Raw genomic sequence first — 14,742 nt, forward strand, 5'->3', positions numbered from 1 at the left:
GGCCCATAAACTCTGCCAGTAACTGACCCCTTCACTGTCCCCTATTCTGTTGTTAATAATAAAGCGAAAAATGCCTTTTCAGCAAAAGCATAAAAATGCACACATGACAAGTATGACAGCAGTCATTTCCTGTTCCATAAGCTATCATTCCCATAAACGTCCACCATTCCTGATCACACAAAATAACTAACCATTGTTATAGTTCAAGGAGACCTTTAAATGACCTTTCCCTAATTCATGATCACGATTCATTAAACATAATGTATTCATTTTGACCTAAAACTGTCATGAATGGAGAATGCAGTGTGTTACAGTGACCAGCAGGTGGCTCAACTCAAATAATTTCACCTGAAATATAATTATTTTCCTAAACTAGTACAGTTAAAATAATGTTCCTTTAGTTTAGTTAAAAACACACTAAAATAACGTGGAAACAGGCCTTTCTTAAGTTTTTCCTCTTTTATTATTTTACAGCAGAAAGAATATAAAGCATTCAGAAAACATCTTTCATATTTTAAGGGCAATTCAAAACATTTTTCATGGCTTCAGCAGCTGAATTCTCTCTCTCTCTCTATCTTTTTTTTATTTTTAAAAACATATCCATCGGTTCAGTGACTCTTTAACATGCACAATTACAAAAATAAACTGATCAAACCAGGGGGAAGGAAGAAAAAGAAAAGACGAAGAAAAAACAGGGGTCATTAGGAAGGGAGAGGGCTACACAATCGGGAAAGACAGAGAAAGACAGCTAAAGAGGAGAGGAAAAGTAGATCTAACACTAGTTTAACATGCAAAGTGTAAAGAGCCCCAAGTGTAGCTTGTAATAAAAGCAGGGCCGCTATTTTGTGAAATGGATGAAAACGTGCAGCTGAAGGGTGTCATATAAGCACTGGCCTTAAACTACTGCATTCTAATCTCACAATACTGGCATTTGCATAAGAGTAAATCAGCTACGTGTGTTCAACAAATCGCTGTCTCCATTAGGTCTACAGGCCTCCACTTCAGGAATTGCTTATTGCTCTGTGTCCATGAGTGGTGGGATGTTTCCTAGGGCCCTACTTCCCCTTTTCTAAAGAATGGATGCGTAGGAAAGTCAGTCTCTGTTCGAAGTTGATGATGCGACAAACAAAACTGATGAGGTATCTTCTGTGGGCTAAGCTGTGATACCGTTAAAGCTGAACCAGACTAGTCCAAATGAACCCGTATGCGACCAGATGAGGTTATTGTCTGGCGTTTATAAATTACAGCTATTGTTTTAAATGTTTTAAAACGTCTATATATGCTTATAATAAAGTGATGGTATTCATGAATCGATCTGAGCAGCATTTTTCATTATTGTGATACAGTATATCCACGGCAGTGTGTTTATAGAGTGACGCTGCATGGAAATGTATTTACATAAGCACGAGACGCATTCTAGTAGACCTGCTCTATTCCAACGGGCTTTATTACTCTTATACAACACCAGTCAGTGGCGCGCTTTCGACAAATCGATTGTTATCGACATACATCAATTTAGCTCACATACAAAAGGCGAACAGCATGACATGTTCAGAATCACAGTAATTTGATCAGGACAGTCTGGCTCGTTTCCCAATAAGCAGCAACTAATTCTCAAGTGACTTGCTCTATCTCCCCTTTTCTCCAGTTTGGCACCTGAGTAAGATACAAAAGTGAACCCGAGGTTTCAACTGCACCAGTGCCATGGACACTTTACCGTGGATATGGACACAGTTCTGTGGCGCATGCTTTCTTATGAGGTACACGGTTTTTTAAAACCTGTTTTTGTGGTGGTGGAGTAGGCTAGTTGAAAAAACAAGGAATGTAAATGTAAAGTGGGGTGAAACTGAATTCGAAAAGGAAACAGGAAGCAAAATTTTATTAAAAAAAAAAAATGCTGCCCGTTTATCTGTCAGCAAAGTTACGTTTCGAAGCCCTCGGTCTGTTTCAAGTTCCTCAACCCAGGAAACCAGCTGCTTTACAGAACAGTAGGTTATTTCTTCGACAAGTCTATACCTGACTACCAAATCTACAAAATAAGCATGCTTTGGGTGCTGTATCAGCCTCCCGTTTATCTATGTTAGTTACCCATGCAAGCATAATAAGTCTCGAGTTGCCACCGCAGTGCATCAGCTGACAACCTAAACTGCTACCGGAATGACGAATGCAAGGCAAGAACCAGCCGGACTGACATCTGCAGTCCTCGCGGATTCATCTGGCAGTTCCAATAGAGGATGTGAGTTATGACGAAGCCATAACCTCCTGGTGCGCTAAAATGAAATAAAGCACGGACAAAGAAACGAGTTACTTAACGAAAAATAAAGACGAACAGACTATAATTCACTTCTCGCTAATGCCAGTCCATCGCAAACCTCACATGCAGACTGACATGGCTCGCTGGATTTAGAATATGATCAGGCACTTCCAACATAAGCAATACTCTGAAGAATTCATTTACATATCATTCTCTTGAACAGAGACGCAAATACAAAATATGACAAAAAGCATTTTGACACAAGGGGAAACTGAAATGTACACAATTTTAGTGCATTAGAAATCATTTGCATTTTGTGGGAGCGTTTTCATAGACTTCCCCTTGTTCAAAAGCTACAGCGACACCTGCTGTTGAAAGTAACATTACTGCTGAAATTGATTGATCTTTGGAGGTCTACCAGGCCTTTGACGCTGATGTTTTAGCACCAAAAGAAACCCGTTCAAATGCATAACAGAGAACCTAAACTTTCAGTCAGTGTAGCAGTGTGGATTTCTAAGTTATGTCATTATTTCAGCTTCTTTGTCTTTACTGTCAGCTCACAGGTTCTTTTTGCACATCTTTTGGAATAAGACTGTAACACTTAAAGCTGCATAATGCTGCTATAAGCTCTAATACCTGCATTCATAACAGAAAAACATACTTTTCAACATAATTTCAATGCCATAATAGAAAAAAGACTTATTCAGACTTATGAAACACAAAACAAATATACATTACAAATATACCAAATGAGATAGGTGATACTCTAAGATCCTTCCTGTGTTGACGGGTTATGAGAGTGAATCTGATCATGTTTTATCATGTGATTATCTGTTCAGCAATGATTCACTTTCTTTAAGCAGTAGCATTCACATTACTTGGCACCGTTGGCAAAAAGGTTCGTTGGTAGCCCAGAAAAAAACAGACAGATGTAAACATAACCTAATGATCATTTTGCCTTTTCTCCTACCTCATAAATACAGTATTTTTCAGAATTGCAGGAAAGTCATGCTTTAGCCAAAAATGTTCTTCTCAAGAACATTCAAAATAAAATACTCTTATAGTGAAATAATTTTACAGAGCATAGCCACTAATGCTTTTGAACTCTTTTTTGTATCTTTGTTCGTTTTCGTCATGCACATCCAGTAGCTTGACTTTATTCCCGGTATTTACACTATGTACAAACGATACAGCCATACTTCTTAGGCATTCAAACAAAACTATACAAATATTCAGATTTTGACGCCAATCTGTTTTGATCCCTTTCAATGAGTAAAATAATATATTTCTAAAATACAATCCGGCTTAGATAAATGTTTTACTTTGCATACCAGCAACCCTTTTTATGTACAGGAACCGCTCAATTGTCAAAAATATGGATTTGTCTAGTCTAACCCTGGGTGTTGAGACCCTTCAAAGTATGTCAAAGATAACAAGGCAATGCATGTAATTTTCCCTTAAACAGTTTAGAAAACCTCTCAAGTTGATTTTCAACTGAACCAAAGCTTCACCAGTGACTGTTCAACATTGGATTAACAAAAGAAAACTTTACAAACTTGCCAATAGTAAATGATGGGCAGAGGTGATGACGTGGTGTCTCCAGTACATTCATGTAGTTAAAAACTAAACAAATAAAAAGACTGTGGCCTAGTTTCAAGCAAGCATAAGACAAGATCTGCCTGGAGCGATTCATTGTTCTACGATGTCTTGCTAACTTTGAACTGGCTGAATTTCATCAATTTGAAAATGGTTGTTGATTAAAATTGTATGTATACCTATGTTTTTTCCACACGTCTTGTTAGCAAAATGACATCAGTATTTGACACATCACGCAAACCTGCTAATATCCCTCTTACATTCATTAGCTATCCAGTCCCCTTTTAGCTAAGAGAAGACAGGCAACTGTAAGGGACAGACCGGAAGAAGTTTCTGACTAATTTGTTTGGTTGTGGAGTAAAGCATGTAAAAAAACTAATTCATGAATTATTCGGCATTTTTGGTAACCCACTAAACACATCTTGTGATCTTTTGAAAACAATCAAATACTCCCGGAACAGGTCCGGCCATGTTTGTGTCAACTCCATATTTTGGCATATTCTTTCTTTTTCTTCCTTTCTTCATTCATCTTCTCTTTACGAGCAACTGAAGAGCAGGACTTCCATTCCTTATTTTTCCTTGTGTAACAAAACATTTAATGCTCATCCAAAATAACAAATCAATCCATTAAAAAGTGCAAAAAATGCCACGAAGCAAATGTTGTTCCTCCTAAAACAACATCCTTAGAGTTTGTTTTCATCCACAGCAGCTGGCTCTTTCCTTCATAAAAGAAACATAGAAGGAGTAAAGAGATATGAAAAACAAAGTTGTTCGACGAAGTATCAGTCATACAGTTATAGTAAGAGTTGCAGTGTTCTTGCTTTTTTTTTTTTCTCTCTCTCTTGTAAAACGTCTCTGGTTGAAACTGAAAAAATGAAAGGAAGAGTCTGAGGAGTAATGTCACACTGTGAGGGGGCTCTTCTGGACGCTTTCATGTTCCCTGGCCTTTCTCAATTCTCTCACTCTGAAAAACAACAGACAGATATTGAGGGACACAGATCTCACATCTCAAGTCAATTTAGCTTTTATCTCAGAGAGCAGAGAAGGTCAGATCAAGCAAACGTTTAAAAGAGTAGTTATTTCTTATGTAGAACACAAAAGCAGATTTTTAGCAGAATGTCCAAGCTGCTCATTTCCATACAATAAAACTGAATGGCTGTCCCTGTCATACACTGTATATAAATAGTGCTGTCAAACAATTAATCACATCCAAAATAAAAGTGTTTAATTACATAATATATGTGTGTGTACTGTGTATATTTATTATGTATTAATAAATACACACACATGCATGTCTATATTATATGTTATATTTTATAAGAAAAATGTTTTGTTTTTATATAAAATATTTATATGTATACATAATATAAATTCACAAAGTCACTAACATCTTGGATGCCCTGGGGGTAAGCAGATAAACATCAAATTTTCATTTTTGGGTGAACTATCCCTTTAAGAAAACCCACTGAAATCTTTAAATATCCAGCACAGTGTGTACAAAACATTTTTGAAGATTGATTGTTATGAGTTTTGCATAGTTAAATGTGGAACACTTAGCCAGCTAAAATCTGCATTTGTTTTAAATTTTAATATATTTTAAATGTAATTTGTTCCAGTGATAGAAAATCTGAATTTTCAACATCTGTACTCCAGGCTTCATTGTCACATGATCCTTGAAAAATAATTCCAATATTTTAATTTAGAGCTTCAGAACAATTTCTTCATTTTTTTGGAAACCAGTAGTGTATTTAATTTAATATAATAATTATTATAATAACATAATTTGTTTGAAAGAACACTCTTCTGGCCAGTGCTCCAAGCAAAAGTTCAATGAAGATTTGTCCCATTTTCTTCATTGCCTCACCTTGTAAGTTTCTGCAGTAAGTAGAAATATAGGACAAAAAGCTTTAAATAGTGTGCATTTCATATAATACAAAATCTGAATTTTGAAACCTTCTCATCTCGACGCGTTTGACAAGAAACTAAAGCTGTCTGCTGATTATTCCGTCAACTTTCTTTTGAAATATGTTGCTCAAACATGTGATGAAATATAGACCAACTTAGTTTTTGTACTAAACTTTGATATTTTTGTTCACAGATATCATATCTACTACCAAAAATTTAAGAGAGATAGAAAGTCAGTTCCCACTGCAGCATGTGCAATAATACAGGCTTTAGCTGAACTAGTCAGAACAAAAGTACACAAGCCAGAGAGGCAGTCAGTTTTCTCTGGGTCACATTCCCCAGCATGCCTCAGAGCAAGACTCATTATCATATATTCATGCAATATCGTTTAAACCAAACAACCTTCTGTTCTTCCGTCTATCTTATCTCTTTCTCTTTACAAATAAAGGAAGTAAAGGAAACTTAAATAATCAAGACAGGAGAAAAAGGTGCTTGTTTAATGTATTGTCTCAGTGGTTAGTGTATAGCAAGACATAACCAAGATCCTGATGGCGATCATATGCTCAGGCCCTTGATCTCAGTCATCTGTGTGTCCAGTTGGTTGCTGTCATGCAAGCAGGCATCAAGCAGTGGTGATGAAGGAGCAAGAGGGGATAGGAAGGTGGTCTTTGTGTGTGTGTGTGTGTGTGTGTGTGTGTGTGTGTGAGAAACGAGCGAAAAGGAGGGAGAGAGAGAGAAAAAAAGGGAGACATACTGAATCACTAAGGCTGCACTCACCCGCTTGAATAGTCTATGGTCCATCAAGGGGCTTTGCATTAACAGCAAAACAACACCAAACAGCTATTAGCACACAGCAGATATCACGATGGAGAAGGAGGGTGAGGAAAAAGAGCCAAGGAAAGGGAGGAGCACCTCTCACTTATCCACTCATGAATAATGAATCACACTTTCAAGGATGAAAATAAGTTCCGTTATTATGAAATAAAATAGTTTTAACACAACAAAGAAAAAAAAAAGAAATAAAAGAAAATACAGAAACAAAACATGAAGCTTTCCAAGTGTCACATGTGTCTCAGCTGTGTTTCAGGTAGTGGATAAATGGCATGGCCAGTAGAGGGCGATGTGGCGGTGGGAGAATACCTGTGGCGGCAACGGCGGAGGAACCTCATGATCTTGCGGGCGGCCTGATCCTGCCTCTTTGTGAGAAGACTGCTTCTGAAACAGAAACATCGCACTTAAACACATTTAATTTCGCACATTACATCTTATACATGGATAAGATATCTTGCAGGGCATGTCTTATGGAACAGTTTCATATGAGCTATTGGCCGAGTTCAAAACATCAAACACCAGTTGGAATCAGATTCAGACCGTATTAAGAGGGAGTGATTAATCACATGGCAGTGTATTGAGTGCTACCTGAGTTTGTGCTGGACCAGTGCTGCGGTGGCCGGTCTGTGGTGGGGCCTCAGCCGGCCAAACTTCCTGTAGCTGCGGTAGCACTGCTGGATCAGCACGGCCGCCCGCCGGCTCTGCTGGAACTTCTTTTGCTCGTGGTAGCTGCGGAACTTACTCTGGATAAGGATGGCGGCCTGCGTCATCTTCTTATAAAGTGCATACTGATAATATAAACACATTAATGAAGACATTAATGACAAAAGTATAATTCTGCCCTGTTCAACGCACATTGGCCACATACACACTGCAAAGTTTAGAAAGTGCCAATCACATTTTAACAACACAAAGGTGAGTTAATGATACCAAATTTGTAATTTTTCGGTGGATTATCCCTTCAGAATTGACAGTTTTCTGATTTACAGTTAACTGTGACAGCTCTAATATACGTTTTGTATTTCTCATTTGCATTGTGTACCCTCTAAAATTTTCTGTGGACCCCCTAAAGAATCTTGCAGCTATCTGGGGGTCTCCAGTAACAATCTGATTGGCCTCTTTAGTCCACCGTATATGGAGCATCCCTTGCAACTATGTATGGCACAGTGTGTACGTGGCCATTGTTATTTAATCAATTTTAATATTTGTGTAGACAAAAGAAAATCTGCTTTAAATAATGTATGAAAAATACCTTCAAGGCTATCCATGTTAGCTTGCAAGGGGAAAAATATAAATTTGTCATGAATGGGAAACCGTATGACCTTGCAACAAGAGCTCTCCAAGAGCTTTAAACAACAATTCCCATTACAGGAGGCCTTACAATTGACTCAAGTGCATTTGCTGGAGCTTGACATATTAAGCAGACATCCAGCAAAGGCAGGAAAAGCAAAGTCAGAGCATCTTAAAGGATTACCTGCTTGTACTTCCTGTAACAGCGCTGAATGACAGCGGTGGCTACTTCCTGTTGCTCGCGCAGTGGGCGTCCCTGCAGGAAGAGAGTTAAATTGGTTAGTCTGAGGAGCGGGCAACACTTGGGAGACGCCCACTAGGCTGTTCACTTACAGGAGAATGAAAGTGATAGAGAAAAGACACCCCTCTTGCATAGCTGCAGCTGGTGCTGAGAGAGCAGACAACTCTTGAGCACAAGTGTCAGTTTGGCCATCTGGTGAATCTTTGTGGGAACACATTTCAGGCAGCAATCACTCCTTATATAAAGCCAGGCCATGCGCTGGTTAAGCCACCTTACCCATGCTGATGCTGTGGGGACTGACTAATCTGTGACTGTGTGTTTATGATCTCATAAGGAAGGACAAAGCAGGAAGGAGACAGAGGGTTCCTACCAATACCTGTGCATAGACATTTACATCCTGTCTCTATTCACACATCAACACAGTGCATAGCACCCGAGCCCCTGGCCTGTACCTTGTACTTGCGAAAAGTGGTCTGCACCAGCCGTGCAGCTTCGTAGAGCTCCCTCTGCTCGGGGTCGGACAGTGTGAGCTGGGCTAGCTCTCTCTCCACTTTGCTGTTGGAGGCTCTGAGAAACTCACTCCACTCAGATGGAGCAGGCAAGGCCGGCTTCTCAAATGGGCCCTCACGCATGGGCGAGTTACCCGGGCTCAGGCTAGGGTTGGAGGGAAGCGTCAGGGGTTCACTGTATATGGGACTGCTCAAAGAAACAAAACACACATACAGACATGGAGTTAGCAGGGTCTAGACATAAATGTTATTTCTCTGAATGTTTTTTGATATTTAGTATAATTATTTTGAGAAAAATGTCATATTTTATATAAATTATATATACACACTACTGTTCAAAAGTTTGAGGCCTGGAAGGATTTTTTATGTTATATATATATATATTGTCACGGGAGGAGCACAAGACAGACACAGTGGGCGTGGCGTCAGGCCTCAGAGAGGCTTTTATTAACAGAAATAATAAAATAACAGGGAATAAAAGTGGCCAAAGGGGGAAAGTGTCCAAAATAACAGGGAATCTGGTGTCCTCGTCGTGCTGCGGGGTTTGTGTGGGTCGGGCAGTGTTCATTGAGGAAGGGTCCAGGTAAGGGGCGGAATCCGGTGGCCGCACGCGCTCCCCTCCTCGGTCCGGGGCGCGAGGGGCGGCGGCTTCTCCTAGCGGCCGCGTCTCTCTCGTTGGCCGCGGCGCTGGTAGGGGATGGACGGCCCGGCATCCTGGCCCGTCGGCCGTGTATACGGGTGCGGTTCCCATCCGGATCGCGGGTCCGGCAGCTCACGTCTTGGTGGCGTGGGAGTCCCTCAACGCACCCTTCCTGGACCCACGAGGACACCAGTGTGTATGCACGGGGAAGAGACCGGTCTCCCGAGGAGAGGCGCGTTGAGCTTTTAAACAGTGGCGGGGATGAGGCTCCATTCACATCAGGTGTGCCCCATCACACGCCGCCAGCCCTGACTCGTCCAGCGCCCCTCCTCTCACACACCCACTCCAGTCGGGAGCCTGGTGAAGGGCGGCGATTTAGGACGGGGTGCCAGTGACAATCAGGGAGGAGGCAGCTGACTCGTCACAATATATATATATTTTTTTTTCAAATGTAATTTATTCCTGAAGTGCCACGTGTTTCTTCAGAAATATCTAAAGATTCTAATATGCTGTTTTGGAGCTCAATAAGCAGTTGTTACTATTATCAATGCTGAAAACATATTAACATTGTAGAAAACATTACTGTAACTGCGCTGCTTAATATATTTTTTTAAAACCTTGATACATTTTTTCAGTGCACTTTAATGAAAAAAGTTCAACAGATTAAAATATTTTTATTGCTATGTTCTCATTAATTAATTGTTTAAAAGTTCTTTATTTCTTTTTAGAATTTTCAAAAAGAGTTAGAACTATATCTACATCATTCCCTTTTTGGTTCATGCTATATATCAATGCTTCATGTACTTGTTCAGAGACTTTTCACATACATCGTAAGGTGTTTTATATTTTTTTATTGAAAAATTCTGAAATCTTTGAATATTGAAAATACTTTTATTCAAAATCTATTTTTGAATTGACAAACGAGTAGCTAGTAAATTCTGCATTCACCAGCTGGTCACTGCATATTAGTTCATATGTATATTAAAGTAATGATGTCCACTAACCTAAAGTGGATGATGCTGGGCAGGTGTTCCACGTCTCCCAGGTAACTGGCTAGCCAGCTCATGGTGTTGGTGAGCCCACTGTTGTCCAGAGGACCAGACTCCATGGTTGGAAAATGTTCCCGCTTGATACGCTCTGGAGTGGCATCAATGATGTGCTCTGCCAGGCTCATCATATTCGCCTGCGAGGAACACAAACACATGCATTCAGTGTTACACAAGCACAGACTTTCTGTTGTTACAAAATGCACACATACTCACAAACCCGTCAGATCAATCAAGCGCAAGGATGTTTACTTTGGAGGAACACACTACTACAGCCCCTCTATCCCCATAGAGTGACAGAGATGTATGGGGCTGGACTAACTCCTGGCAATGGGAACAAATCAATGGCAGAAGTGTATTTTGTGGTGACAAAGGTCTTGGCAGAGAGTAGGGCCGTGGCCACCGCTCTCTAATGGTGATTTCACATGACAGCAGGATGGATGGTGTTCCATATTCCCCTTGGCCTTTCTATGCTTGTAGCTGTGATTGTTTGCAGAGTCTATTTAGTGACAAATGTATCAGTACAGGTGTACATGAGGCTGGCTGACTGTGAGCGAGTGCCATTCAGGGCACCGTATGAGTTCGCTTATGTGCACTTTTCTCACCTGCAGGTCCTCCATGTGAGAGAGGCAGTCCTGGTTCTCTAGATCCTCCTTGTAAGAAAGTATCTCAGTGTCAACTATCTCTCTCTCCACCATTCCCAGCATGCTGAGGGGTTCGCCACGCTGTCGCAACCGACTGGCCAACTTCTCCTTCCCTATGCCGCTGATGCCACTGTTTCTGAGCCCTTCTCTAGTGCCCCCATTTATGCCCTCCATGGTAATAGGCCATCTTGGCTTGCTGGATGCCCACTGTCCCCAAACCCTCCTCAGAGACACTCTTATCCGGGCTGGATGGAGTGGAAAAAAGGGTCTTTGGGCTGGTTGACAGTTTATGTGTCTGCTGTTCCATGTTCAAGGAAACAGACATGGGTTTATCCAGCTGCGCTTGCACAAGCTCAGGGTTGGGCTTGTGTTTTTTGGCAAGGGGGAGGTCCCGCTGGCACTCGTTGCTGTAGTAGCTGGAGGGCTCTGATCTTGGTCTTCTTAAATCTAGGCACAAAAGAGAAAGATAGTTGCACTCAGAGGAGAGCATGGATACTCTGAGGTGCTATTAGTGATAATCTAAAAAACAAGACAGTTGGAATTAGATTATGCAGCAAGAGTTCACTTAAGCAAATGTAATAAGGTATTACATTAAGCAAGAAAATGTGTTATAATCTTTTTAGAAAAGCAAGTTCATCTGTTTTCTAAATAGTGCAGCTTTTCCAGTAATGAGCTACAAGTAGTGTTTTTTTTTAACAAGTAGCCTTTACAACTTAGTGAGCTCTCCTAAAATGACCCCTTTCTGTCTCATATGTAGCGCTGGAAAGTCTGATTAATTTTAGTGAATTAGTTCATTCAGATGGTGTGTAAATGAGCTAGTTCAAAAAGATGAGTGCAGATGTCCCAGGCATTTCTCCTCTTTTCTATAACAAATTGTTTGGTTAAATGCTGCTGTTCGCTAATGATTTTCTTTTTTTCCGATATATTACTTTTTTTTTTGTTGAACTTAATGTACATTTTTCTGTTAATGTTTAACGTTGTCAACCTCCTCAAGATTCATTCGCTCTCAGTAAAGACATTTAAGTCACAGAAGAGTTGATCTTAGCCATTGACTTCCACTGTTTTTTTCCCTCCATACTATGGATGTCAATGGCTGCCATCAACTGTTTGGTTGCCAACATTCTTCAAAATATCTCCTTTGTGCTCAACAGAAGAAAGAAAGTCATACAGGTTTGGAACAACTTGAGGCTAAGTAAATTAGCTTAGCTTAAATTAGCTTTTATGCATTTAGCAACTTTTTGTTAGCAGATTGCTAACTACTTTAGAGGTTCTCACCAAGGTTCTGGTTGGTGCAAGGGGTTGCAGTAGTGGTGTCTGTACCAGTGTTCTGCCCGCTGGGGGCCACCATACTGTCGCTGCCCCAGCTGACCATCCAGCTGTTAGAGGTGGGGATGTCAGGATTGGGAGAGAAAGACATGCTAGAGGTAGGGGGTAAGGAGGATGGGGTCTGCTGCTGCTGTTCCTCCCTCTGGAGCTGCTCCAGACACTCTGCCAGCTTGGTGTGGCCACGGGAACGGGCGATGGAGAGGGGCAGACGCCCTAGAGAGTCTGGGATGGCCAGTGCTCTCCGGTCCCACTTGTACAAGACCACAGCTGCCTCTAGGTGACCCAATGCACAAGCCCACATCTACAGCAAGGAAACAGAGAAAAATTGATATGGGAAAAGCAAAAAAAGGTACAGCTGATTGCCAAATTTACTAAGCTCAATTAAAACTGCTTGAGGAACACACCAGTGGAGTACAAGAGAAGTGATCCACGTTGAGAGGGTCCACCTCAAGTTCCAGATCAATGCTGTCTGCATGCTTCGTGCTGGATAAGACAACAAATACCATGTCTCATGCTTAGCAATGACAGGGGAAATAACACCAAATCAGCTAAAACATATATACACATAGATGTAGACAGGTCTAAGTGTTCTTAACTCACCGCCATTTGATAAGAGTCTGGATGAGGGTGGCATAGCCTTGGCCTGCAGCAAGGTGTAGCAAGGTCATGCCCCGAAAGGTCTTGGAGTGAATCAGATGTTTGGATTTGGCCCAACAGGCCCTGTTCATCATCTTCTCACAAACAACAACCACACGACTCTCAAAAGAGCTTCCTGCTTGTCCCGAGACACACTGCAGAAGAAAATGGAGGGCCTGATATTTTCACAAACTACTAACAAATGGTCACAATCCACTGCTTTTTGCAATAGTTTTTATGACTCAAACAGAAAAGCTGCAGCCATAATAACTATGCTTTTTTTTTATGATTTCAGAAGTATCAGAAGCAAAAACTGTTAGCAAAACATTATTTGCATTTTAAAATTTCATTTTAAGTACCATGATGGAAAGACTTTAATATACGATTGAACATATGTGCTGCTGTTTTAAAATACATTCTAATCACACATGTAACAATTACTGATACTATACCTGAGACTGGCTGTTAACACCTCCATTTCCACCTCCTCCTCCCCCTGCCCCTCCAGTCCCTGCTGTTCCTCCGCTGCCCTGCTGCTGCTGACCAGCCATCTCAGCCATCCTGTGCTCCATCTGTTCCAGCCGCTCCAGGATGGACATTCTGAACTGGTTATCTGCAGAGGAACATTAATATCAGTTTAATCACAGTAGTGTAGAAAAAAAAAAGTAGAAAACTTGGGTTCCAACTTAAGTAAAGGATTCAATGTACAATTAAAAGAAAATAAGTCCGAAATATATTCTTCTTCAATCAGAGATGCAGGAGTAAAGTACTGGGACCAAGCACAGGTGAACTACAGTATAGCACCAGTACTATACAGTATTAGCCTGTTTCTGTGGCAACCTGCTGCTGCACGGTAACCAAGCGACAGGGGCATCCTGGGCTGTGGTTTGCTCCAGTGTCAGTTTTTCTGATGAACGGAAAGGCACACTGAGAGATGGCAAAAGTGCAACAAGGTAGAAATAAAATCTAAATTGCCTGTGTAAGCAAAATGTATGTCTTTTGGACTAAAATATATATTTGTTTAATTCAGAGAGCCACGAATATCACAAAGCAGGCAGATGTTTTTGGTTGCCTGGTGAAAATGTCAGAAGTGGCGTTCAGAGGTCATGTACATAAAATTACACTGTTTGACAACTCAGTAAAGAGTCTGGCTGCAACACGTGAACACAGAGTCTGTTCACACAAGTGCTGCTGTTGTTGTTAACTAAATGTTTTTGCTTAAAGATAAATAGAAATATACATATATGTATGTGATATAAAATGACTAAAACCTAAATAAGACTAAAATTAAAATCAAAACTGGTTCACACACATAATAAAATGTTAGTGGTTCTTACCTATGTAAAAAATGCATCATCATGAAGCTAGGGAATTGTGGGTTGTTGCCAAGCTGTTGCTGTGTGGTTTCTATAATGTCCTATGTGATTTTTAGCACACTGCTACATAGCTTCCAGGGTGTTCCATGTAGTTGCTAGGGTGTTTCGTATTGATCCAGGTCAAAAGAGCCCAGTCAAAACTTGCCACCATGACTCCTGGGTGCTCTGGATTGTTGTAAGGCTGTTGTACTGAATGGTTGCTAGGGCATTTATTTATGGTGGTTACTTTGTCTGTAAAGCTTTCATTCAAGTTCACAGCATTAATCTGCAGGACATGTTATTTTCAAAAGTTTAATACTTGAAGTTAAGGATTTGTTCAAATCTCTTAAACCACCTTAAAGCCTTAGTAACTACCATTAATAAACCTTGGTGGGTAAGGACTTGCATTATTATATTTCATTTAAACTATTACTTATTGAATCAGTGGGCTTCAGTCTGCTTGCACTTT

At 40.6% G+C, this 14,742-nt stretch overlaps 1 protein-coding gene across 3 annotated transcripts; it reads right to left on the reverse strand.

The window, feature by feature from the left end:
- Positions 1 to 3,875: 3,875 nt before the first annotated feature.
- Positions 3,876 to 13,726, reverse strand: LOC113072697 (calmodulin-binding transcription activator 1-like). 3 transcript variants are annotated; one of them, XM_026245661.1, is made up of 13 exons: positions 13,371 to 13,726; positions 12,883 to 13,073; positions 12,687 to 12,765; positions 12,302 to 12,583; positions 11,306 to 11,320; positions 10,918 to 11,148; positions 10,271 to 10,449; positions 8,570 to 8,813; positions 8,061 to 8,132; positions 7,175 to 7,374; positions 6,896 to 6,970; positions 6,533 to 6,563; positions 3,876 to 4,814 (listed from the first exon to the last, which is right to left on the reverse strand). In XM_026245661.1, the coding sequence occupies exons 1-13, from the start codon at positions 13,515 to 13,517 to the stop codon at positions 4,782 to 4,784; spliced, it is 1,779 nt and encodes a 592-aa protein (XP_026101446.1). In that variant the 5' UTR covers positions 13,518 to 13,726; the 3' UTR covers positions 3,876 to 4,781. The 3 variants fall into 3 exon arrangements, with proteins under 3 accessions (XP_026101446.1, XP_026101445.1, XP_026101447.1); XM_026245660.1 differs by lacking the exon at positions 6,533 to 6,563 and adding an exon at positions 7,839 to 7,859 and having other exon boundaries at positions 13,371 to 13,725; XM_026245662.1 differs by lacking the exon at positions 6,533 to 6,563.
- Between the last annotated feature and the right edge of the window lie 1,016 nt (positions 13,727 to 14,742).

The sequence above is a fragment of the Carassius auratus genome, unplaced genomic scaffold (genome assembly GCF_003368295.1).
Source record: "Carassius auratus strain Wakin unplaced genomic scaffold, ASM336829v1 scaf_tig00009933, whole genome shotgun sequence".
Taxonomy (NCBI): Eukaryota; Metazoa; Chordata; class Actinopteri; order Cypriniformes; family Cyprinidae; genus Carassius; species Carassius auratus.

Coding starts and splice junctions, on each gene's coding strand:
- LOC113072697 (XM_026245660.1), bottom strand. CDS start 13,517: ATGTCCATCCTGGAGCGGCTGGAACAGATGGAGCACAGGATGGCTGAG. Junction 12,584..12,686: donor ACTTCTCTTGTACTCCACTG/GTGTGTTCCTCA, acceptor TCCTTGCTGTAG/ATGTGGGCTTGTGCATTGGG. Junction 7,860..8,060: donor GTTACAGGAAGTACAAGCAG/GTAATCCTTTAA, acceptor TCCCCTTGCAAG/CTAACATGGATAGCCTTGAA.